General features: G+C 46.2%; 3 protein-coding genes across 6 annotated transcripts; all 3 read left to right on the top strand.

Annotated features, from left to right (window-relative positions):
- The first annotated feature begins 242 nt into the window (after positions 1-242).
- On the top strand, positions 243-15,375 carry ca10b (carbonic anhydrase Xb). Of its 3 annotated transcripts, XM_047039163.1 has the most exons (9): positions 243-639; positions 1,370-1,444; positions 6,473-6,615; positions 11,892-12,077; positions 12,453-12,548; positions 12,836-12,908; positions 13,206-13,360; positions 13,564-13,738; positions 14,176-15,375. In XM_047039163.1, exons 1-9 carry the CDS (start codon positions 582-584, stop codon positions 14,196-14,198), a joined length of 984 nt encoding a protein of 327 aa, XP_046895119.1. In that variant the 5' UTR covers positions 243-581; the 3' UTR covers positions 14,199-15,375. The 3 variants fall into 3 exon arrangements, with proteins under 3 accessions (XP_046895119.1, XP_046895121.1, XP_046895120.1); XM_047039165.1 differs by lacking the exons at positions 243-639; positions 1,370-1,444 and adding an exon at positions 1,851-1,960; XM_047039164.1 differs by lacking the exons at positions 243-639; positions 1,370-1,444 and adding an exon at positions 2,761-2,843.
- A 1,508-nt stretch (positions 15,376-16,883) lies between these two features.
- On the top strand, positions 16,884-22,819 carry smarce1 (SWI/SNF related, matrix associated, actin dependent regulator of chromatin, subfamily e, member 1). 2 transcript variants are annotated; one of them, XM_047038906.1, is made up of 11 exons: positions 16,884-16,970; positions 17,437-17,492; positions 17,710-17,753; positions 18,530-18,628; positions 19,578-19,658; positions 20,110-20,241; positions 20,417-20,588; positions 20,718-20,890; positions 21,006-21,107; positions 21,196-21,490; positions 21,604-22,819. In XM_047038906.1, exons 2-11 carry the CDS (start codon positions 17,486-17,488, stop codon positions 21,855-21,857), a joined length of 1,359 nt encoding a protein of 452 aa, XP_046894862.1. In that variant the 5' UTR covers positions 16,884-16,970; positions 17,437-17,485; the 3' UTR covers positions 21,858-22,819. The 2 variants fall into 2 exon arrangements, with proteins under 2 accessions (XP_046894862.1, XP_046894861.1); XM_047038905.1 differs by having other exon boundaries at positions 19,578-19,670.
- A 258-nt stretch (positions 22,820-23,077) lies between these two features.
- On the top strand, positions 23,078-25,301 carry si:dkey-283b1.7 (von Willebrand factor C domain-containing protein 2-like). Its single transcript, XM_047038185.1, has 3 exons — positions 23,078-23,431; positions 23,816-23,945; positions 25,054-25,301. The coding sequence occupies exons 1-3, from the start codon at positions 23,078-23,080 to the stop codon at positions 25,299-25,301; spliced, it is 732 nt and encodes a 243-aa protein (XP_046894141.1).
- Positions 25,302-26,578: the final 1,277 nt, after the last annotated feature.

Below are 26,578 nucleotides of genomic sequence, written 5' to 3'. Positions count from 1 at the left end.
CAGGCCTACTTTTTTTAAGGAAAGTTTAACAACGTTTACCATGCAATATGAATGTGCCCATGTCTGCTTCTCATATTTATATATATATATATGTTATACTACTTTAAATGCAAATTGTTCATATGTGCGTCTTAAATTATTTTCTTCACACGCAGTCGCCGACTATACATTTGGCTATAGTGGATGAATCCGTGCTGCTACCTCGCTCTCCCTTTCTTCCTGTCTTTAGAGAGGGAGGGAGAGTGCGAGGGATGAGAAGGGGGACGAGAGTGAGATAAGAAGGGGGAGAGCGAGAGATTGGCTGGGAGAACAAGAGATGATTAGACAATTTGCACAGTCAAAACAAACTATATTATTGTTTTTTTATGGATTAGCAATGAACCATATTTGTTCATTTTCTCCGTGGTGGTAGAGCGCGCTGCGCGCCAGGAGTCGAAAGACTGCAATCTCAGACACTTGGAACGGACACAACTCGTTTTGCTGCGGGAAGATGCCTGAGCAAAGTTTGGCTTCGTTTGGAACTCTGAAGTTTACAAGCGATGTCTGTAGCTTTTACAAAACGAACCTGGAATGAATAAAGAATGCATATCGTTTGGGGCATACTTCAAATTTTTTCAGCATATGTCATCCGTACATCAGGTAGGTTATACTGAATTTGAAGTTGAGATACTAGCACGACTTTGAGATTTTAGTCGTTTATGACAGCGCTACATATACCTTTAAAGATTAACGTATTTTTTGGCTATTTGAACCAACCCTGTAATGCTTCGGGATATGCATCCAGGCAGATTTATTCGTCACCAATTTAGTATCGCATCCAGACAGTTATGGTGCTTTCTATTTGTGCATGAGGATTTTTGCTCATAACAGTTTTTAAAGTAGGCCTACGGCTTGTTATAACAGTTCACTGCCTTAAATATACATAATTTACAGGACAAAATATGTCTGGGATTAAACATTTGACCCTCTTATTGGTAACTCAGTAGAGGGGAATTTCCAAAAATCTGTGCGCGTCTGTCACATTTGTAATGTGGAGATTAGGTCAGCATGATGAGCGTGAATTCAGAGGATCTTTGCACGTGTAGCCTTCAGTTAATTGCCCTCAGTTTTCGTCATTGCCAGACTGAAATGCGATAGGAAATGAAGTCGCCAGTAAGCTTTGCTTTGATGTAAAGGAAGCCGGTTAGACACTTAAGAACTTCAGATCTGGTCTCTGATTTGTCGACTGCAGACGTTTATGATTTTCACATACTCCAATTGAGACAGCAAGATGTTATCATAACCACATAGCCAGTATCAACACTTTGCAAGTGCTTAACAGCCTACTTTTACTGAACCGATACTAATTTATTACAATCTCTTATTTCAGCACAACAAATCTCATCAAAAATTCATGATGGTTGGTGGGCGTACAAAGATGTTGTCCAAGGAAGCTTTGTTCCAGGTAATAACTCTCTCTCTCTTTCTTACACTCCTACACTCCTCCCCACCTCTCTGCAGTAGGACTGTCAGATTCAGGGCAGTCCTGCAGTTCTTATGAGATTTTGATCGCAATCCTGTCTCCCCCTACTTCCTCATCATCCTCACCCGTGCCCTGCTCTGTAGACAAGCTGTGCCAAAGCCTCATTGCCTCCTCCACCATTCCCTCACCGTGTTCTTTCAACTGATCTCTATCTCTCCTCCACCTCGGTTATCCTTCCTCTAGCCCTCCTCCACCTCTCCTCTTTCCCCCTCGCCCCCACAGCCACACTCCTCCTCCTCCCTCCCTGTCCTGTCTTTCCCAATCCTTGCCCTTTTGATTGTGTCTCCATTCCTTCACCTCTCTTTTTACCCCTCCATTCCCCAGTGACCTTAGATCTATGAGCGGGCGTCCGATGATGTGTGACAGAGAGGCCGTGACCCAGGGGCAGGTGACAGCTGTACTGCGGGAAAGCTCATCCAGGATGGAACCCTTGGTGTGGTGTGTTTTAGAATGCTCCCTGACCTTTCGCAGTGAGCATTCTGCTGCATTATCAGAGTGAAGGACACAGGAGACATGGCCTTTCTCCCACTCACGTAGCCTACAGTTGTTATCACATCGACAGTGGGGAGTCAAATGGCTGAGCGGTGAGGGAGTCGGGCTAGTAATCTGAAGGTTGCCAGTTCGATTCCCAGCCGTGCCAACTGATGGTGTGTCCTTGGGCAAGGCACTTCATCCTACTTGCTTCGGGGGGAATGTCCCTGTACTTACTGTAAGTCGCTCTGGATAAGAGCGTCTGCTAAATGCCTAAATGTAAATGCAGACCTGGGAGACAGGGGAATCCTCTCACTTGCTGGATGACTGGCTGGCAGTTTGGCTGGCTGGCTGTTTTGCTGGATGGCTGGCACAGAACGTTATTACTAATTGAAAAAAAAGGTGTTTTCTTCGATTTGGAAGGTGTCGCTTTACTTTAGTTGATAATGAGATCATAAATATAGGTTTAAGCAGGTTGCATGCATGTTGAACAGTAGGTAGACATACATTACATGTTGTCTGGGGGTATTGGAGGAGGATAGCTGGGGAGAATAACATAATTCTGGGTGTTATTATTTGTGTGTGCTGCAGTGTTGGTAAGTAGGTCACCAAGTTAGTGATCACAGACACTTCTCTGGCTTTTCTTCTCTCACTTACACACACACACGCGCACATACATGCACACACACAGTGTATCTTTCAGTCTTTCACTCACTCTCTATTTCGCGCTCTCTCCTTTTGCCTAATACACACGCAGAGTACAGACACTCACACTCACGCCCTTAAAGACTCCAAGGACCGAGAGAGAGAGGGGAGAGGAAGAAGCAGATCCCTCCCACGCCTGAATGAGGTATGAGCGATTTGAAGGGGAGAGGGAAAGAGAGGCTGGGATAGAATTATGATTACTCTGCTCTCAGTAATCTTTTAATGGCATTACCAGGCAGCCATATTCACTGTGCTGGCACTTTGTATTCTACACTATTACTCAAGGCAATAATAACATTAAAGCCCTTCTCCCTGGTCGCCCCCCTGCCCCCACCCCCCTCCACCCCCCAAACCGCAGGGATGAGTGAGCTGGGGGAGTGACACACCCGTTATCATTCTCAAATGCCTTCCCTCCGGCTCTATGTTCAAACCAGCAACCCTTTGGTGGGCTGTGGGCTGCAGCGCCCCTTCCAGAAGGGCAGGACGCCACTTGGTCTTTCTGTTTGGCACAGCTGACCAATGTACGTCACGGCAGGTTAGATAACAACTGGCTTTTGGAACCTGTTAAAAAGGAAAGTAGAGCCACACTAAGGGGATGAAGGAGCATGGGAGATGCCCGGGGACGTGACGTGTCTTTCTTGTCATGTCAGAGTCAGATATGTTTTGCACGCAGGAAATGTACTGGACAGATGGTGTTGAATCTAATACAATATTTTGACAAGGTCGGGATGATGATCACTTGTCAAAAAAGTGATTTTCCTATCTTATTGCCAACCATCCCCTAGAGTCCAGGCTTGCTGTATTGATCATTTTTTTGTCCTTGTAATGTGGGATAATTCCATGGCCTATAGTGTGCCTTGACCCAACCTTTAAAAAATAGTAGATCCGAGAGCCTAGTTCTGAATGTTTTACCCCAAATCTGTACGACAAAATTAATTCTGACCAAAAATAGTATTTTATGAATCTCAAATCCCGCATCACTGTATTTAGTAGAGCATTGGAACTCGGTACCTCCGGTTCCTTTTTGGCGGTAACAGCTGCAACACAAATATTTTTAGCAAAGTGTTCCATCAATAGTCCTCTCTGAGCTCTGGGGGTTAGCTGCGCCCGATGATAAATTGCATGATGTATCATCAGCCAATCCTCTTCTCTCAGTAGGCGTACTGTGAAGCTGCGCTTTCTGAGATGGTCGTATTGTGCGGCATGCTAGCATGCACGAGCACTCTCTAATTTGTACACCTGGAGTAACTCTGGGGTGGACAACCAGCACGTGGAGGAGGTGTGTTTACACACCCAGGCAACATTCACAGCATGGGTTAAGACACAGAGGGCAACTCTGCCATATTTTTGGGGGGAGATTTACTGTCAAATTGGAAATATAATCCTGCCAAATATAGGAAGGCTTTTAGGCATAATCGTACAAAGTGTGTGCATATGTGTTCATGTACCGATTGAGCGAGAGGGAGAGAGGATTAGACCACTTTTACGTCAGTGTTTTAGGTAACTTTCTCGGAGAGAAAGGTCAGACAATGTATTACGAAACCGTACCTACCATGTATTACTGTAACAGTGTCCCTTATCATGCTGGGTTGGCAATTCAGCATTTTTCTGTGTTCAAAAGGAGTTCCAGAGGTTCGACACTACTAAAAAGGAGCAACAAGATCCGTAAAGTCATCTTGAGCAAGCAGCTAGATTGTGAGCAGGAATGTGCACAGCCTGAACTGGGTTTTGCCAACATTGAGCAATCCTGACACAACACAGCCAGTAATCTCAGGAGGGTGTCACCACTCTATCTTTGTCATTTGCATCTTTCACAGGAAGAGCTGTTGCTTTCATCCAGTGCAGCATAGGCATAATGTAGGTCACAGATACAGGGTCTAATGTATGGCTGGTGGCTACACGGGAGTTGCTCTGGCAGTATTAAAGTAAGCAGGCTGTCTGTGAGGGGTCAGATGGCTGAGCGGTTGGGGAATCGGGCTATTAATCAGAAGGTTGCCGGTTCGATATACCCGGCCGTGCAAAATGACGTTGTGTCCTTGGGCAAGGCACTTCACCCTACTTGCCTCGGGGGGAATGTCCCTGTACTTACTGTAAATCGCTCTGGATAAGAGCGTCTACTAAATGTAAATGTCTTCGTGGCAGTGATAGGCGAGGACGTCTCCCTACCTGTGAGATCACAGGTCGTAGCTGGAAATATGATGTCTCTTAGCATCTCTGGTACTGACGTCTGATACAGTCGCATGGTGGATTCAGAAGATGGTTTTCTATTTTGGGATGAATATTTAGACTTTCCGAAGGCTCTCTGCATTCTGACATCTTTTGACAGTTTCTTGACACCAATTATACTGTTCCAAGGTTTCAGTGTCCCCTTGACAGGTCTGTGAGGTGACATATTGTATCGTTTGGCTTGGAAGCCAAGGGGTTAGGCTTTTAAACAGTCCCTCACAAAGCTCTCTCAGGACCCTAACGATTCTAGAAAGAAGCTTTTTCCAAGATGGTTCTCACACAAGGGACTAGCACCTTTTGTTATGTACTCTACAGGAATAAAGGGGGTCTGTGTCTAAATTGTCTCCCTGCTTCCTTCTAGGCTTTCCAGATGCGAATCAGGCTCTAATCCTACCCTAGTGCAGCTTCGTTAATATCCCTGAACCCACACACACACACACTAGCCAAGCTGAGCTGCACACATACTCACACACACACACAGCTGAGACACACACACTCAAAGAACCGGGCACCATGATATAATCAGGTTGACGTCAGGCTTGTTGGGCAGGGGTGAGGATTGTACTCTTGAGGTCAGGGCTTCCACATCTGTCGCCTCTCTGCTTCTTTTTCAAACTGTAAGCTCTGATGGGCCAGAAGAGAGAGTAGGAAGACTGAGATGGAAAGTAACGGGATCCTCCCTGATACTGAGCCAAATGTGTTTGAGAAAGGGGGTTGAGTTAGAAGGGGAGGGGGAGAGTGAAGCAGGGAGAGAGAGAAAAAGGCGGGAGGGGGAGGTGGAGAAAGATGTCACTCACCTGCCACTGAGGCAGATTTTCTGAAACAGAGGTGGGTTGAAAAGCAAATGTATGGAATGGAGAGGGAGAGAGGGAAAGTCATTTTTATGAGAAGGAAGAGGACAAAGGTGTTTGTAGGCGGTTGATAGGGGGTCAAAAAAGTGTTTTTATAGTAGGATTAATGTCTATGTAAAATGTATTTCAGGTGATCGTATTCTGTAAGTAATAAAAAATAATCATCATCATCAGTGGGGGTTGGGAAAGAAAACCCACCCTGCACTTTCCTTCCACCAATAGAAACATAGCATTAATATTCAATGCCTCTGATTTTAGGTCAGTGACAGGATGCATGTCCAATGAGGGAGATTCTGAGTGTGGTTCTAAATCCACCACAGGATGATCTAGATAATCAGGTTTGGCATCACTCGCATGGTCAGGGGTCAGATTCCTGGGCAGATCTAGCAGGAACTATACAAGCTTTAAAAAGCTCCTCTTCCAAATGGAGAGCCATTTTGGAAATATGCCTTTTTGTAAATTGAACAGTGAGAAGCTCTTTAATGTAACGCTAAGTGTCACAATATGTTGATTCAAATGAAGATTCGCTCTCATCCACCACTCATCTGATGTTGATGTGTATCTTCAGTCATTCACAGCACGTGTTCTAAATTCGAAAGAGGCTACTTTTATTGAACTTTTTCTTTCCCAGTATTCCTCGGCTTTGCCATGGCAACTGCTCACGCACACACTTCCTCCCCTTGTCCCCTTGCTGCAGTGCCATCGTTCTGGGGGCTGGTGAACACTGCGTGGAACCTGTGTGCCATGGGGAAGAGGCAGTCTCCCATCGACATTGAGACCAGTCGCATGATATTTGACCCCTATCTGACCCCTCTGCGCATCAATACAGGAACCCGCAAGGTAAGAAGATTGTAGCAGATCCCCTTCTTGATTGGGGGGGGATAGGGAATATCCATGGTCTTATAGGCTTAGGAAAAAGTGGTTATGTCATTTCTAATCTATGGTTTGATGCTGTTGTATGAATTTAAACCAGGGTGGACTGAGCCTTTGTAGTTTAAGAGGAACAAAGAAGCCAAAGTGACTGATGAAGTCAAGGGTCCCCCCCTGGTCCCCATGAAGATCCATCAGCTGCCCACACTCTGTTACCACGGCAGCCATACAAGCCTTGCCCCATCCTCAAATGACCCATAAAACGGCCCCATTATGGGACGGCACTTACTGCCGGAATGAATGTGGGCAGGACGCCCTGTGCCCAGGCTGTCAGCTGAGAACAGGTGCAGAGGGTACTGGGTAGGGGGTTATGAGCATGGGGTCAGATAGGGCACAAAGGGATACTAGATAGAGGGAGAGTGGCCAAGGGGGAGTGGCCAAGGGGGCAGTGACAACTATAGGGTATTAGCAGCGTAACAGTAACAGAGAGCGGTGCATGCCCACTGGGGCGAACAGTAAAGCTCATTTGGGACTCTCTGAAATCACAGGAGAATGAGAGCAGCAACGTGAAAACGGCCTGCCGTTACTACAGTGATGAGTCAAGCTGTTGCTTTAATCTTAGGAGATTTGATAGTGTCTTTTTTTGTGCAATAATGGTGTATTGTTTTTTCTTCTAAAATATCATTTATAAAAATGATCAAATTGACCAGCTGTGGTGATGTAAGATGTTTGTTTCATATTGAATTAGTCTCGATTCACGGGTTAGGTGACAGATGACAGACACAAGTGTGACTGATGGGAACCAGGTTTGAATCAAGTTGTCTCAAGCAGCACATGACTGGGTCATGGAGCTGAAGCTTTACAATTGGACCTGAAACACCACTGGATATGTTCGGTCATCAGGCTACTGCAACCATTAGCCTGGAAGTCTTCGGGTCTCTGGCTCCGACCGTGTCACCAGCATACTCCTCCTCTGCTTATGTGATGCTTGAGATGTGGTTTGATGAAAAACACTGAAGAAGAAGAAACGGCGGAGTGGTGCAGACATGGTGGAGGAGCACTAAAAGTGGTGGAAGTGTATGAGAGTGTTAAATCCTCTTTTTTAGTCTAGTTTTATGATTAATGCCAGTGTGCATCTGCTGAGTGAGAGGGAAGCGCTCGACCATCTGTCCTGACGTGAGACTGTGTGAGAGTGTGTGTGTGTGAGAGTGTGCGTATGTGTGTGTTTGAGAGTGTGTGTGTGTGTGTGTGTGTGTGTGTGTGTGTGTGTGTGTGTGTGTGTGTGTGTGTGTGTGTGTGTGTGTGTGTGTGTGTGTGTGTGTGTGAGTGAGTGAGAGCGGATGTGCCATATAGCATGGCATTACTGATATTCTAAAATATCTTTACCAACAGATTGGATATTTTGGCACACTAACCATCTGGTTTCCTTTGTTGCTCCAATTTTCTGCAGTGTTGGCTTCATTTTCAAATCCCACTATGCTATCAAAGCCACACGTGTGCACACACACTTACAGACACACTCACAGGCTAATTCTATGTCAAAGGTATTCCTAAACTTTATTTATGCATCCAAATCCACACTGGGTCAGTTATTTTTCTTCTCTCAGAAACAACACTAAGCAATTTATCTCGGACACATGGGGCCAAAAGGCACTCATAACTTTGGAATACTCGATAAAGACAATTAATCCTAAATGGTGGAATAATTCGCCAGGAGAACAGAGACAACATGAAACTCAGCTGATAAGCTATTTAACATGAAAAATGATTCTTTTCTATGACACTTTGATTTTGTTCGCCAGCGTGGTGACATTTTAGTAATAAATTGGATGCAGTGGGAGCCAGTGACAGAGCATTAGTCATTTCCTATCTCACTCGTTCCCATGCCCAGTTGCCCACATAGACACATTCACTCACATTCTTACCCACTCATTCAGATACACACACACACACACACACACACAAGGACAAAATAATTAACCCACGAAGATAGACAGTTTCTTATTAATGACCCCATGAGTACAGTACATGAAACATTCAGTGGGCAACAGGTTGGCATTTTGTCAGCATTTGTCATGTTAATTAATATTTTATCACAACATATTGGTACTTATATCTTATAAAATGTGAGAAATCCATTAACAATGGATCTATTGTGTCAATAATAACCAGGAAGCGGCTATTCTCCAACTGTAGCAAATACAAGTTGAATCAGATTAAAGTCAACAGTGTACACATAAAATCGGATTTCTTCAATTATCCTCAGTTGAACTTGAATCGGGGTGAACAAAGTCGTTTTCCTAAGCGGGGGAACAAAATTTGGAGCAGATGAAAGTCGCTTTAGTGCACCTTGAGGATACGCAGGTGTCACATCCAGACACATCTTCAAATCTTCTGTATCCTGAGCTTCCCGGTGGTGAGCTACAAAGTGCTGCTGGAGAGACCGAGATGGAGAGAGGAGGCAGGTGGAGGAGGTGACTGTGGGGTTATATACACAGAAGATTAATCATCCTGACAGGTGTTACACACTCAGAGGCATCACCCCTTCACTAGATGAGATGATCAGGGGTCGTCCCGAGGTCCACATGACCTTCGGATAGAGGAGAGGTAGTTGAGATGCTATTAAGTATAAAATCTGTTTGTTTTCCTCGTGTCTTTCATGTCTTTATTTTACGTTTTTAAATTGAGTGAAAGTCAGAAACGATCTAGGGTCTGTCAGTGGGAGATTTCTGCAAACTCATTTCAAAGTGCTGCTACATCTCTGCTGTGCCCTCACCAGCATGTTTACTGCAATTCCTCTGCAACTGATCTCAACCAGAGCTCTCCCCAGTGGTTCCTACGCAGTGTGTGCGTTAGTATGTGTATGTGTGAGGCTGTGTTCGAGAATGTCGGCGTTCAGTCATTTCCCGGTGTCAAAAAACCAAGCCAAGATGAGAACCAGGAGCTGGGGTGAGTTGTTAGAGGCCTCAGATGAGTTGTGTGCAGACAAAGTAAAGGGGCCGTGATGGCTGTAGCACAAGACCCAGAGGACCTGGGATCTCCCTCAAGGAAGACGAGCACTAAAAGGAACTGATGGCGAGCTACTCAGTTCTACATCAAAGCTAGGCTAGCTTGTCTTTGTGTAAAAGCCTGTATTGCCTGCTTGCAATTCTAATGATGTGGCCTCAACCATGGAGGCAAACCAGAACACTAGATGTCCACAGAAGACAATCAGTATGGGTCAGTCATAACCTCAAAACTAAACCTCAGCACTTATCAGAAAATATGAGCTCCCAATATCTGAGCTTAGTTCACTGAGGCGAAGCAGCAATTAGTGCAAAAGGCTTTTCAACCCGGCCAGGCTTGGTGTGATTCCTGGTCTTGTAACCCTGTTTAATCTAGCACTCTTGTTAAGCAGCTTTTGTATTTCCACAGAGGCTGCTGCTGTGTTTTGGACTACTTTGAGCCGGAAACAGAATCACCAAATCCCTCAATGGGGGTTCTTTTCTGGAATCAACACTTCCCAGTGTGGGATAGGTTTAGGGCTACATACACACCCAGGTTTCAAGTTAAACTAGTGTGTTGGGGCTAAGTTAAATTGATGTTTGAAAGTGAAGGCCAACCATCAGGTTTATGGGCTAACCCTACCCTTGGCTAAGACTGTTGCGATAGTGTGTATATACATAATGCAAGATACATGCATATCTTACGTTTTTAAAGGGAATTTCCAGGTGCAACTTTAACCTCTATATAACCTTTCTTTCCAGTGTCATTTCACTCTTGCTTACTCTTAGTAATTTCTGTTTCTATTTCTTGCACATTTCTGAAAATATACTGTCAGTGGTTTAGTATGGTATTTAAAGTTGAGTTGTTGAAGAGGCGTCCATCTTCCTCAGAACTGCAGTCAAAGCAGCATGGCAGGTTGCTACCTCACTGCTGAGGTAATTAGAATAGGTGTCAGAGGAAAAATGGCTTTAATACATAACACTGTGGAAGGATTGAATTAAAGTTCATCTCTCGCCGTTTGCTCATTTGATTACATGCATTATGCAGTAAGACTGAGGAAAAGGCCCCCCCGTTAAAAGCCTATTAAAAGTGATGTGTCAGGTAAAATGTATGACTTCTCTTGCCTCATTTTAAACATCAGCCATAGTTTCTTTCCAGTTTCCCACTTTGATCAAATGACTTAAGTCGACCTTCTTGTGATAAATGCAGGGCCGGTCCTTCCTATAGGCGACATGGGCAGCCGCCTAGGGCGGCATGAAGGATGGGGCGGCATTTTCCGAAGTGCATCCATTAATTAACCCTCCCGCACTACCAGCAAAGGGGGCCAACCGCGCCACGTCATATGTCCACGTCATATGTCCACGTCATATGTGTTTTGGCTGGCCTTTAGAGACGAGACACCAACAGGAACACTAAAACCTTCAGATCTTAAAATACTTCAAAATGTCATAGCATGCAGCGATAGCATCAAGTCTTACATAAACAAATGTCGATAGAGAGACAGGGAGGGAGGGGGGGGTGCATAGGTGAGTAAGTCATTTATCCAGTAGCGCCAAAAATGCTAGTACCGGTACTGGATAAATGACTTACTCACCTATGCACCCCCCCCCCCCCCCCTCCTCCCTGTCTCTCTCTATCGACATTTGTTTATGAAAGACTTGATGTTATCGCTGCATGCTATGACATTTTGAAGGATTTTAAGATCTTAAGGTTTTAGTGTCCCTGTTGGTGTCTCGTCCCTAAAGGTGACACGGAACACAACACGTGAGCTGCTGTCATGTCACACTCAGCCCATCGTCTTACCTGCTTTAGCGGTGACGTGAGAGAGAGAGAGAGAGAGAGAGAGAGAGAGAGAGAGAGAGAGAGAGAGATCAACGTTTTCTCAATTTACTATATATTAATCCACCTTTTAAAAACCTCATTTGCAGATGATCTCAGTGGATTACTCTGTGATTATTACAAGCCTGTGAGTGCTGTGAATGTTTTAATTATATTTTGCAGTACAGGCACGCAAAAACAAAATGGGTTTGGGTGCAGTTTCATTTGCACCCATTCATTAAAAGAAAGAGTTGAGGAACTTAAGCTTTGTTTTCAATCATAGGTAGCTAGGAAGTTCTGCTAATGAAAAGCACCATGCACAGCTCCATATATACATTCGATCTCACTTCATTTGAACTTTAGGAAAGTTGTAGTGAAGAAACTATGTATTGACCCACTGGTGTATATGTACCTCAGAGGAGCCCACTTTCTTCTCTGTGCAGATGGGAGGTACCATGTACAACACTGGCAGACATGTGTCACTGCGGCCCGACAAGGCTCACCTGGTGAACATCTCAGGTGGGCCACTGGGCTACAGCTACCGACTGGAGGAGGTCCGCCTGCACTTTGGCAGTGAGGATGAGCAAGGCTCCGAACACCTGTTAAATGGACAGGCCTTCCCAGGAGAGGTGGGTCTGGGACACCTTACCGCATGCTTCTCAAACTGCAATCTTGACAGACGACTTTGTTATGATTAATTACTGGATTCTTATTAGTCAGACACTGTTGTATTTGACAGAGGAGACATTGTTAAGGCCAACTCTTAATGTGTCTGAGAGAGATGCTCTCAGCCCATCCCAGTCTGTCTGCTGGGATGGGTTAGGGTTAACCCTGAGTACAGTTGGACTACATGATCACTCTCTCTAGCAATTTATTTCATGGTGTTTTTGGAGTATCTACTAACATTGTCTTTTACATCATGGTGGATTGTGACATTGGAAGCGTGTATGTGAATGTATTACAAATGTGGTTTGAAAGACTTAATCATTACTATTGTCCTCTAGGTTCAGCTCATACACTACAACCAGGACCTGTATGCCAACTACAGTGAAGCTGCTAAGAGTCCCAACGGAATAGCCATAGTCTCCATCTTTATTAAGGTCACGCCTTCACATCTTCTGTACCTCCATGTCTTCATAAAGGTCACAGCTGGATATCTGTGCTATAGCCTGTTCTGGCTGAAAATTCACCTGTGGTCTATTGTTGTACGGGTTGGAGTGTGTGTGTGTGTGTGGGTATGTGTGTGTGTGTGTGCACGTGTGTGTGCGTGTGTATGCTCCTAATGCATGTTTCTGGTTTGCCGAGTGAGAGCCCCATGTATGCCCCACAGTATGTGGTAGTGTGTATTATAAATATTTGATGGTTTTCTACATCTCTGGTCTCACAGCTGTCTGAGGCCTCCAACATGTTCCTGAACCGCATGCTGAACAGAGACACCATCACGAGAATAACATACAAGCGTAAGCATTCATCAGCCCCTCTGTCTTCCCGTATGTCTGCCTGTATGTCTGCCTGACTGTCAATCTGCCTGTCTGTCTGTCTCTCTCTCTCTGTCTCTCTCTGTCTCTCTCTGTCTCTCTCTCTCTGACTCTCTCTGTCTCTCTCTGTCTCTCTCTCTCTGTCTCTTTCTCTGTCTCTCTGTGTGTGTCTCTCTCTCTCTAACATACACACTCACACTGACACATATCACCAAACAAGCTGGTTGGTTCTCCTGTCGGGAAAGCATCATTAAAACATTGTTGTGTCTTTCATGTCAGATGATGCCTTCCTGTTGATGGGTCTGAACATAGCTGACCTGTATCCAGACACCACGCGCTACATCACTTACGATGGTTCCATTACGATCCCCCCCTGCTTCGAGACTGCCACCTGGATCCTCATCAATAAGCCAGTCTATATCACTCAAATGCAGGTATACCAGCCCCCAACCCAACACATACATGTACACTCTTGAACTGATTGGCTCTCATTAAAATAAATGCTTTTGTCTTTTGTTCTTCTGCTGCTAAATCGTAATATTTCTCACTGTTTTGGAAATCTCTTTCTCTTCCTTCTTTCCTTTCGACTCACCTCCTCTCATGTCTCTCCCACCCATCTGTCTCTCTCTCCCCGCAGATGAATTCTCTTCGTCTGCTCAGTCAGAACGAGCCCTATAAGATATTCCTAAGTATGAGTGACAACACGCGGCCCGGCCAGCCCCTCCTCCAGCGCTGCATACGCACCAACATCAACTTCAGCAAGCAGGGGCGTGACTGCCCTAACAACCGAGCCGTCCGCCCACAGTACCGAGGTGTGTGTCTATGTTTGTGTTCTCATGTGTGTCTGTGGGTGTGGATGTGTCGGTGTTGGCTGGGGGATGCGTGGGTGGCTGTGTGTTTTTAGTTTTTGAAATTATATTAATTCAAGGTTACCCATCTGGTTTCAGCGGTAAACATTGGAGAAACAAACATAATGTATATTCTCCCATCTTCAAAAGTTTTTTTTTTCCTTTTGCCTTCCAGTTGCAATAGAATGTAGCCTTAAGAGTGTTTCAAGGTCAGTCGTACATACTGCAAAATCTGTGTTCTCTGAAAATTCAATATGCGTTGGCTCAGTTCTGTTTTGCCTTTCAAGGATGTCTGTCGGGACAAAAAGCTGTTCCAGAACATCAGAAACTGTGGAGGTTCTAGAAGTTTTGCCTCTTGTGAACACTCTTCCATAACCATGCTAACTCTGTTCTCTTTACAGTAAACCAGTGGCTGCTGAAGTAGCTCTGTGAATATCTGGTCTGCAACACAACACAAGAAGAGAGACTCCATTTTAAATCCTGACGGCCAACAATGGATTTTAGTGTGGAAATGTGTTTATATTGTAGAAAGGTTGTCTGTCTGATTTTTTTGGGACACAGAAAATGAGATTTGGAACTCTTTGAGCCTAGGAGCAGATGGATTCCCACTGCTGCACCTGGACAGTGTTGTTTCTGTTGCTGAGAATATCATTTGCTCTGTTCTTTTTTGTTTCATATATTTTTAGAGACGTGTGAAAGAAGTGTGAAACAAATTATGGGGACTATAGAGGGAAGGAATATTTGCCTGGACTCACTCGTGTGGCTAGAAGGGTAACATATGGGGTGTGGGTGGCAGTGCTGTCCACTACTCCATATTTAGACCTGTGGTTGTTGTTTGTGAGGACTATACAGCCCTGTACACGTCTGTGTCCCTATTTGTGTTGCATGGACCACTGCGCTGGAGACCACAGAGGGGGGCGGGTCTCCTCAGTCAGCTGACAAACTATTGACTGTTCGGGTACACCATCATCTGACTCACTTGAAGCCCCCAAAAATCCCCAAGGACCAGCATCATACAAATGAATGGAATGACCAAATATATTGACAGTGACTTTGGATCCAGCTAACTTATTTAGATACTAGTAGAATTTCACTTCATTCTTAACACTAAATATACTTGTGATATTACAAACGTATAATCTTTTTGGGATGGATGATGTTAAACAGAAAGACTGACAAGATATAGTGTTTTGTATTTGCAACTTTTCTAGCCATCTAGGCCCTTTGCCTTGTATTTGTTCATTTGTTTACACTGTTTGCTGACTGTGTTATGGGCCCAGTGCTCTTGAAATCACAAAAAGGAAAATATTTACTGTATCACTTCTTACACTGGGCTTATGTATTCTGTTGAATGTTGTCTTGTTGAAATCTGAAGAGAGCATGGAACGTGATTTGTCTACAAATTCTCAAAAGCAGTCACAAAGCAGTCCTCATCAATTATTTATCCTCATTTCTGATTCTGAGCTGTGTACGGAGTTGAAGGGAATGTGGAATTGTGTTTTTGTGTGTGTTTGTGTGAGAGTGTGTTTGTATGAGTGTGTGAGTGCGTATGCTAGCTCACTGTCTCTTGCGGGGATTATCTTTCTGAATAAAGAAGGTTAATTACGAATGTTAAATCTTCTCGTTTTGCATCGTCTTAAGCTGACATTACATAATAATTACTGTATGATAATAACACTTTTTGCCCCCACACAGTAACAGCTTTTGTGAGGGAGAGATCTGATAAGCATTTGTCATCCAGGGCATCATCTACAGGAGCCCCTGCATCAGTCTAACAGTGTTGCCTAGCAACATTCTTTACAGTATACCAATTCTGGCCTTCCCCCTCCTGTTGAAATTAATATTAATATTCCTCCACATTCACATGCCTGTCTGTGTGCAGGCGATTGGTGGTCACGGTTACCATGGTATCCCTGAGCTTGCGAGGCATTGCTCACTCTCACACTTTTACACATATAGGTCAGACAGTGCAGGATGTGTCTGGTCTCACTGTTGGGCATGTGCTGTGCTCACCAGACTTTCAAGCAAGAGTCTGTTTGTCAAAGGATGACGTTTTTACCAGTGAAAAAAGCCTCATCCCCGTCCTCTTCTGCAGTCCAGTCAGCAGGAGGCTGAGAGAAAAATGGAAGGTGGGGGGGGAGACTTCCGACTCCCAGAGCAGGACGCTCCATATTGGAAATACATTTTTCAACATCCAAGAGTAGTCTGGAATGACAAGACCAGTCTAATCTAAATCCGACACCACTTCCCACCCACCCCAAATGCACAAGCACATTTATTTTTACATCTGCAAATACATACTCCCTTACGTATACTATAGGAGCACAAGGAGACCATAAACTTGAACAGTATCCTCAGTCCTGGAACACAGTACTCTGGTAGTTTAAAACTGAATTAAGCTCAGCAGGACAGCTAGACATAACAAACCCAGACAACATTGCAGAGTGTAATGTAATATAACGCTCAAGAGGTTTAGTCTACATGTGCTGCTGCATGCTTGGGGGAGGCTGTTCCTTCTCAGGAGCTGTTACATCACAGTCAGATGTGGGCTGCTTTAGTCTGGGGATGCTCTCTAGGACCAGTTCTGGGATGAAAGGAAAGCAGAGACTAATATATCCAGGTCATTCCAAGCAACATGGGAAGCTCAGGGGACTCCCTTCTCACACAGAATCCTCCCTGTAGGCCTAGAAGTAGTTCAGTTATACAACAAGTGATATGTACACACTTTTGGAATTCACTGGGTTTTATGGTCTTATGCCAAGTGATGAGTCCAAATATAAATGTGTGTGCGTGCGTGGATTTGAGATAGGTGTACAGTAAACTAAAGGATAGACATCCCTCCGTGTTCTAAAAGCCATTTGACACCAGAGACGGTATCTTACTGACATCTAGTGTTGGCAGGATGGTAAATTGCGACAAGGAAACGTTAGCATTGCAGGCCACTATAAGTCGAATACATTACAATAATTGATCTGTTTTAAAAAGTCCACGTTGTCCTATAAATTCTTCCAAATTGTTACGATTATTGTGTATTGTGTACTGCAGCCACTGTGCACGCCGCTTGTTCTCCGCAGCGACAGGTGGCGCTGTGCCCAATTGAACCCAGCAGACTGGAGCAGGGGAAAAGCTGCAGAGAGTTTAGGCCTCCAGATCGACAAACAGCGCGTCCGCGTCGAGGGAACAAAGGAGTTGTAAGGTAAGGGCATGCTAAATGGTTTTTACTTCGGGAATATTCGAGTAGATTTCAATATTGCATGTAAAGCTGATGCCAACGACATTTAGTTGGAAATCAGGGCATCATCTTTTCAAATGTATCTCTTGTAGACTTTCAAATGTGCTGTCATCTTGTCTACAGTAGACGATTAGCCCCGCTAGCTTGCATCAGATTCAAGGCACTTCCGCGCTGTTTTGCTAGCCTGGTTACTTAACGTCAGTTAAGTATTAATAGCGACTATTTTAAATGCATACGATGCATACGCAAACTAGCCAAATCTTGAACTCCGTAGACATAGCAACGTGTTCATCATCCAATACAATGTGACCCAAGTTCAGGCAGCTAATCCGTGATGTCTAGCTAGCCAGAAAGGGCCTTTTGGGGGCTTTGTGTTTTCATTAGCCTGTCTGTCTTTTAAAAAAGTTCTCTTCGTTGTATTTTTTTACAGAGCTGAATGATGAAAGTAGTGTAAACTTCAGGACCCCCCCTCGCTCAAGATGTCAAGTAAGGAATTAAACTGATTCGCTGATAATTTTTCCAGCAATAAACAATATGCAAATTATCATAGTTACATCTGACACCAAGTGCACTTTGGGGTTTTCGATCCCTGACGAATAGTGCTCATTGGAAACCCATCTGTTGTTTGTTGGTCTAGGAGCAATGTTCTTGACCTCAGTTTAGGCTAGCTCAAACAAATGGATTTGTTTTTTTTTCCTCGCAGAAAGACCTTCCTATGCCCCTCCCCCTGCCCCCACTCCCACAACAGTAAGTATCTCTCACACTGTAAGGGAGTGGGCCTACCCGGAACTCATCATCCATTGCCCGCTTAATTGTTAACGTAATCCTAGAATAGATACTAGATCCAACAATTTGACATGCAACTACCTTACTAACAACATTGGTATACATTAGCTGTTGTCTTTGCCAACTGAAAACTCAGACATATGGTGGCACATTAGACATGTTTGGTTTGGCTGGTGTGGTTTAGTAGTTGTGGCTATGCAAGACATGCCCCATGTCAACCAATTAATTTACCAGGCACCACCAGGTAAGCCCCGTCAGACATGTCAAAGGTTTTTTCTAAGACCAAACCATCCACCATGTAAATCCTCTTCTGAAATGTTTTGCACAGAACTCCTGTGCACCTTTCAGGAAGGTCTACCACATAACGCCAAAATCACCTATTAATTAGTTGTACCTTATTTTCCAGAATAAAGAACACATTGATATGTAAGCGTTGTGGACAGGAACACATTGATATGTAAGCGTTGTGGACAGTTGCGTCCCCTTGACTGGGACTATGGTCACTGATATGAACTGCTACCTCCTCCCGCTACATCCCCTTGCATTTAAACTGATGTTTCTACAACAGATGACATCACAATCCGTGTATTGAATAGATGACTGCTTCTGCATTGCATAACCATAAGAAAAATAAACCAAACAAAAACTACTTTTTTCTTTCTTTTTTTTTGGTCCCTCTCCCCCCTCTTGTTTGTGTCATTTCTCATTCGTGTTTTGTCTCACTTGTCTTCCATCAGCAATTGCCCTCCGCCCCAGGGTTTGTGGGCTACAACCCTTACAGCCATCTGGCCTACAACAACTACAGGCTGGGAGGGAATTCCGGAGGCAGCAGCAGGGTAATGAAAGGACCATGGCCAAGCAAGCAGGACTACTGTCCACCAGGGGAGGGAGGGAGGGGCGGAAGGTTTAGGAGCCAGGCTTTAGATTAGTCCCTCTCAAATGACAGGAAAACTGAACAAGAAAAAGTGCAAAACTAGACATGGTTCCCATCCACAATTTGTCTTGAATTGATATTCAAATTAGTATGAGGAAGTTCTAATGTCTCAGGCATTGAAAGAGGATGGATGATAAGTTGCCTACCAAGTTGTCAGTTAGCTTGACTTCAGTAGCTGGGCCACTCCTCTATCCGCTGACAAACTGTTATTAACCTGATTCAAGTTTGGCTTTGGAAGGAGAACAAAAACTCATTGTAGGCTGTTGAGATACACCCAGCATGTCTTGTACCAGATGGCTGCCTATCTGCTGATGCCCCGCCCCTCTTAAACTGCTAGTCAGCATCCCCATACCATGCAGACCCCCACGGTTAAGGCGAATCGACACTCCAGATAACTGGGTCAAGTGTTAGAACAGGGAGACAAACAAGAAGCTCATCTCTTAGGAAAGACATGGGTCTGAAGTCAGCAGGTCGGTCACCCAAGTAGCATCCCATTGCACCGGACAAGGTCATACCGTCATTGTCACATTCAGTTTTGTCCCCTCTGCCCTCTTTTCATAGTGCTAGTGGCGTTTTGTTTGGTAGTATAAAGTAATGCCAGCACACTCAAATATTACAATACCTACCTTCATGGTTGCTTGATAAAGATGGTTGCTGCGATTCTTGTGTCATTGTGGTCTACTGAATGGTATGGGTTAGGAGTATTTGAGTGAACAGGTATAGCTTTATCCAGCTACAGTAATAACAGAAAGTGATGTTTGGTTTTCATGAATGTAATGTTTACAAAAAAAAGTTCCCTAACAAACGTGCCTATTTTGCCGGGGGTCTCCACTCTCTCTTTCTTTTCCCAGAATTCCTCAGGAATCACTGTTCCCAAGCCCCCCAAACCTCCAGACAAGCCGCTGATGCCTTACATGCGGTACAGCCGGAAGGTAAGCAGGAAGGTAAGACACCCACGGTGTCTGCTTTTACTGCTTGTACAGGGGGAACCCAACACCCTCCCCTGGGGGGCGGGGGGGGGGGGGGGGGAGACTCCCCTCGTCCATGCCACCCCCTTCCCCCCCCCCCCCACCCTGCCTCCTCTGACCGGGAGGTCGGAGACTGAGGGACTTCAGTGAACCCCGCGTCCCCCTCCAGAACCTGTCGTCTCTCCTTGTCCTCCTTGTGTTGTTATGTCTCCACCCCTGTGCTTCTGTCATGTGCCGTGGCTTCCTCCTGTTCTCTGCTAGACCTCCACCATCGTCTATACAACCAAACCTCTTTCACCCCTCTGTTTTCCTTTTTGAACTTACACAATCATTCATTGGCTGCTCCCTTGTGCTTCTGTGCGCTTACCTCTCTCTCTCCCCCTCCCCCTCCTCTCTGGCCTGCGCGTGTTGTCAGGTATGGGACCAGGTGAAAGCCTCCAACCCAGACCTGAAGCTGTGGGAGATCGGTAAGATCATCGGAGGGATGTGGAGGGACCTGACGGACGAGGAGAAACAGGACTATCTGAACGAGTACGAGGCTGAGAAGGTGGGTGATGTCACCACTGACCGTTAAAAGAGTTTCTAACGACACAAGACAAGATGAGGTTTTCCTTAACTCTGTAACCTGAATTGAAAGACCCAAACGTTCCACGTGGGGGGGATACTCTGATTCGACCAGGACCGAAATACAGCATTCACTCACTCTCCTCTCATCGGTGCAGATCGAGTATAACGACTCCCTGAAGGCTTACCACAACTCTCCGGCCTACCTCGCCTACGTGAATGCCAAAAACCGTGCGGAGGCAGCACTGGAGGAGGAGAGTAGACAGAGACAGACCCGCATGGAGAAGGGCGAGCCCTACATGAGCATCCAGCCAGCAGAAGACCCCGACGGTAAGCGGCACAGCCGCACTTCCAACCACACTTCAGTTGCAGAAGTGTGCGTGTTGTCAGAATTTAACTAGTTGTGTGTGTGTCCCCCCCCCCCATCTGCCTATCTCTTCTCCCTCCCCCTGCCTGTAGACTACGACGACGGCTTCTCCATCAAGCACACGGCGGCGGCGCGCTTCCAGAGGAACCACCGGCTGATCAGCGACATCCTGAGTGAGATCGTGGTTCCCGACGTCCGCTCCGTGGTCACCACGGCCCGCATGCAGGTCCTCAAACGCCAGGTCCAGTCACTGATGGTGCACCAGGTAGGCCGCGCCACCGACACACGGTACAGCCCCTGACTGCGAGGCATAGCCTCTTCATTTTTTACACACACCCTGGTACTCCTGCCCCTCTCTCACCCGCCGCTCTCCTCCACAGAGGAAGCTAGAGGCGGAGCTTCTGCAGATCGAGGACCGTCACCAGGACAAGAAGAGGAGATTCCTGGAGACCACAGACTCCTTCAACACTGAACTCAAACGGGTAAGACTCCTCTCCCCGACATGTCTCCCACACCTCGAATCGACTCGTGCGGGAGTTGCCGTAACGGTGTGCCGTCTGTGGTCTCCAGCTGTGCAGCCAGAAGGTGGAGGTGGACATGGAGAAGCTGGCGGCGGAGATGGCGGCGGCGGAGGAGGCGGCCAGGCGGCGGGTGGAGGAGAGGGAGCGCGAGGCGGCCGAGCAGGCGGAGAAGGCGGCCCAGGCGGCGCAGGAGCAGCAGGAGCAGGCGGACAAGGCCGCAGCCGCGTCGCCCAGCACCTCGCAGCCCAGCAACCCCGACCAGAGCCCCACCACCACCCCCCCCGCCCAGGCTCCGGCCTCAGAGAGCAAGGAGGAGGGGGATCAGCCCACCCCCATGGAGACAGGTTAGCCTAGCGACCGTCTCCTCCGACGCTTGAGTGCCGGTCGTCGTTTCTTCGAATCGGATCCACGTCGTCGATGTTCTGACGTCTTTTCTTTCCTCCGTTCTCTCTCTCAGACGAGGCGGCGCCCGCAGAGCTATCGGATCCCCAGCCGCCGTCTGAGGAAGCCACGCCCGCCCCCGCGGAGAAGCCGCCGGCGCCGCCCTCCGAGCTGGCCGAGAGCGCCACCACGGACGAGGGCACCAACGACAGCACCGCCCTCTCCGAGAGCAGCTCCGAAGCCCCCGCTCCCCCCCCAGCCCCCGAGGCCACTCCCCCGACCCCCACCTCTGCCCCCGCAGAGGAGCCCCCTCCCAGCCAGCCACAATAACACCCCCCCCCTTCCCAGAACGGTAGGCCTGTTCGCTCTCGTTACCCACCCTGGTGCTGCCGACCTGAGGCCCTGTCCAGATCCAACCCCAACCCCCCCCCCGCCCATCCAACCCCCCCATACACACCTAGCCATACCTGAGGAGGATGAGGGCCAGCATGGGCATCAGTCTGGCCCAGCCTGATGGGTGAGCCGGAGGTGTGAGTATAGCAGCCAGGGTTTGTTTCTGGACAAGGTTTCTGGCTTCCCCCTCCTGAAGTGCACTTCTGCGCCTCCCTATTTGGAGTGATGGGAGCATGCGTTGGGTAGAGGGGGGGTGTGTGTCCACCAGCTCCTAGATTTCTTCCAGTTCATTTCCTGTGAATCCAGAAGGGAGAGGCGGGTGCACACACTCCTGGGGGGATGGGAAGGAGATTGCAGGCCACACCCCTCTTACCTTATTGACCTCAGCTTAAACCACACACACAAACACACACACATAACCCTTCATTGCAGAGAGGCACTGGTCGGTGGACCCATGCAGGAAACCTTCCAGTACATTCCACCCGTTATACAGTTATTATAAGTCTCTGGTAGCCTCTACAGGGTTGATCTTGAGGGCCATAGTACTTGAGCTATACAAGACCCATTTCAATTTTTTTACGATACATGCTATTTTTGTTGCCTCTTGTTTGGTAAGTTAGGCATCCATTCGTTTTAGATTGACTGACTGAATTCCACAGTGAGTGAAATAATTTGCCCATGTATTGTTGCTTAGTAAGAGAAAAATTGAGAACTGTTCAATGTGTCACACATGCATCCAACTCCCTACTGACAATTCAATAACAGACAAATGGACATGTAAACTCACACTTTGAAATGACTGTTTTTACTTGAATCTAAATGATTTTAGTATGCCTCTGCTTTATGCATATTATTTTGTACTGGTCTACTTCTGCCCAAATAAAAATGGTTTCTCTGTCCCTTTTGATTTGGTGTGGTTTGTTTATTGTAGCCCGAATTGTCATGCGTTTAAATCTATTTTGGCTGAACGAATGGGCTTAATACAGTTAGCTAAGCAGTCAACACAAAAAGTCGACCTTGCAGCTGGTGTCAGTGGCTAGTAATTAGTTATTTCCGCTGCTTGAGGTTGTGGGCCGGTTTCCATGCTTCATCGTCACAGCGCTTGAGCGAAGCGCACTAGAGCGCAGCAGATGGGCACAGTTGAGAAATCAAGAAGGATGAGCATCCGCGCGCTCAGCCTTTCCATTGGGCTACTGCACTTGATTTCTGAAACAGTAGCGGAGTACTCCTCCAAAAGTGATTTGGATTACGAGTTTGGAGACTACCGGGGCAAATGGTGTATAGACGACCACGGTTTCGTTTATGGCATCGGAGAGGTTTACTATCCCAGCCCTACCGCGTGCCCTTGCACCTGTACCGAGGACGGACCTGTGTGTGTACGTCCGAAGTGTCCGCGAATTCACCCACGATGTACGCGAATTAAATACAAGTCTTGTTGTCCAGTATGTGAGGCAATTGCGAAGGTTTGCGTTTATGGAGGCAGAACGTACAGCGTCCTCGAAGAATTTAAGGTCAGGCTATATTCACTCAATCCAAAATCGTGACGCTTTTACGCATGATCCATCCTGCCTGCCAATATTTTGTTTACAAAATGTAAATAGAAACACACACTGCATGTTTAAACTTGCCATCCTGTTTTTGCTTTGTTTTGCTTGGGGATGGATAGATCATCTATTTTTCGAAATGATATAACATTTGAATGAGCTCTGCATGTCTACGGGCTCTCCTTCACACTACTATTTTACGATGATGCACAAGGATGGATTGATTTCAATCCATCACACACACTATCACCCCACAAAGTTTTTGTTGAATGTGATGCAACCCAAATGTGTGTGACATGTTGGATCTGCTCAGTTTGTCTTTGTGTGTATGTGTGTGTACTGGCGTTTCAGTTATCTCGCTGTGAGCGCTGTCGCTGCGAGCCAAACAGGGAAGTGTACTGCACCATCTCCAACTGCCCGGCACCTCACTGTGTCAACCCCACCTATGAGCCCAACCACTGTTGTCCTGTCTGCCAGAGCGGTGAGAATGTTCTCTGCCAGCCTCTTACACCCTCTAGCCCGGTGGTTCCCCACCCTGGTCCTCAGGGACCCCCTGTCCTGCATGTTTTAGATGTTTCCCTGCTCCAACACACCTCACCACAACCACTGCCCTAACCCACAAACAAAACAATCCCTGTAGAAGAGACTGAAGTGGGAATACCCAGTCAACATATTTCTGAATTTGTATATCAATAGTGATCTAAAAGTGAGATGAATAGTTGTTCATGGAAAACAAAATGGTTTTACACTCCATTCCCCTGGCCACACATCTCCGTGACACACATTCACATGCCCGAGCACGAGGTGTACACGTGTGTGGAAGTTCAGCCTCCACGCACGACATCCGCTGATCAGTCTTCCATTACTAATGGGAACTTTCACAGTCGGTGTGTGGGATTGATCATCCCCGCAGCTTTGAGTCAAACTATTACACAACCATGTTTACACTTGCACTGCTGCTCCCATGAACTGACCTCATCTAATCCGATTGGATCTCGATGCCAATGTGTAGCTGATGGAGATCCTTAGAAATGGTTGATGCATTATTGGTAATAATTATAGCAAATGCTAAAACATAGCATATGTAACATGCCGTGTCATTCACAGTATTTAATTTTAAGTTAATTTGCAGATGGCATACTCACCAAACGGTACATAATGTGGTTGGTCTGAACAGTGATAAACTGAAGCATATATACTCATGCACACGTTCTTACATTGCCTTCTGTAAGCAGGGATGGACCCTTGCCCCACAATTCCCAGCCAACTCAACATGCAGTGGGCTAGTTACTATTTGGACTGTGTTGCTGTTGGACACAACACTATCGAGCTGCTCAATTGCGTCTCTATTTTCCATCGCATCCCTACTCCCTCGTGTCAGCTGTGTGAAGTGAAGATCCATAGTTCAGAGCCAATTATCAAATAATGGGTCTGAAGCCGAATCTCCTTGAAGCTCTCTATTTAACTACATTGGAGGCTGCCATTTGATCACTGCAGGTTGAGCAAAAGCAGTATACTGAACAAACACACACATATCTGTACACACACACACACTCATGCAGAACTAATTTCCTGCTTTTTCCCCTCAGGCCCAAACTGTTTTGCGGGGAACGTAGTGATCTCGGCTGGAGAGCGTGTGGAGATGGATGAACAGACTGTGTGCTTCTGTACCTACCGGGACGGAACCTGGCAGATGCACCCCCAGGCCACCTGCGAGCAGCGGCCAAGCCCCAGTCCCACCCCCACCCCCACCCCCAGTCCCAGCCCCCCAGAGGATAGGATCAAGCAGAGGGGTGGGAGGAGGGCCTACAGCCCCCGTCTGGACGTCATCCCCTGATTGGAGAGGTGGAGCGGTGGAGGAGAGGGAGAAGGCAGGGAGTCTATGTTTAGGAGAGGGAACGAAAAGGGGGGGAGTGGGGGGGGAGTGATGGAAAGGATGATTATTTTCTGCCTTAAAATGTTTAGGGGGAGAGAAAGGAGGGAAGAAAGGGTTCAATGTAGCATGAGCACAGAATATTGCTAATTCTGATGTGCTCTGTTCATCTTTAGACAACCCATGACCATACATGCTTGCTGATATACATCATGAATCAAAGAAATGACTGATCAAATGACAAGTATTGGTGGTGGCAATTTGGATGGAAAGACTGTAGTGTGACTGGAGGAGAGGGTCGGAAGGGAGTGCCAAGGGGAAACATGGCACGCAAGTTGTTTTCCGCGCCCTGCTGAGGGCAGTCTGTGAATGGATTAAGGCCAGCGATGACCACCTCCACACACGCACAGAACCAGAACACTGCTGAAACACTAGCCTCAGAATGTATAGAAATAATTAATTGGAAACAGCATTGTCATTGTACTTGACAGTGCCCCTTGATTCCGATGAATGTCAGTTACTCATGTTTCTCAAGTTCCTTCCAACTTCAATTTCCATTCAGAACAAGGGCTCTAAGTGGATATATGTAGCAGTGGTTCCAATGCATTTCTCTCAGGTGCAGGCCTTTTATATATAGCTGTTAGTCCTGGTGTTGTACTTAACATTGTCCATTTTCCCGTCAAACTGATCAGTGTACCTTTGTGAACAAGTTGGTATCACCTATATACAAATGTAATTTCCTCAATATCAATGTGTAAATGATGTAAATCTGTCTTTGTGAAATAAAACTGTTGAAAACGTTTAGGTTTTGTCATCTGTGGCCCATGTATCACCCATTTAGTGTGTACATGCCTGATTAGGCTCAAAGAAACTACCACTGGAGCATCTAAGGGCTCATTTAATCATTAATTAGTAGGGGTAGGAAATTTTTGGTACCTCATGATTCGAATCGATTCTTGGGGGTCACGATTCAAATTTCAATTCAATATATGCATACATCACATTTTTAATCAATGTTAATCACTAGAAGACTAAATTGTGATTCATATGTGAATCGATTTTTTCCCGCCGCCCCCACTAGATAGTGTGCTAGTATGGATTCTTTCCTATGCAAATCTCACAATTTCAAACTGCTGCTGTGAAACGGGCGGTTTCCAAAAAGCCACCGAGTTGACGTCTGCTCGAGTTTCATTAGGGCTATGTCACAACCAATGTTACATACCCTATAAAATCAGTCAATT

This window comes from Hypomesus transpacificus, chromosome 17 (assembly GCF_021917145.1).
Source record: "Hypomesus transpacificus isolate Combined female chromosome 17, fHypTra1, whole genome shotgun sequence".
Lineage (NCBI taxonomy): Eukaryota > Metazoa > Chordata > Actinopteri > Osmeriformes > Osmeridae > Hypomesus > Hypomesus transpacificus.
The sequence above is the reverse complement of the archived record's forward strand: the minus strand, read 5'-3'. Positions and strand labels throughout refer to the sequence as shown.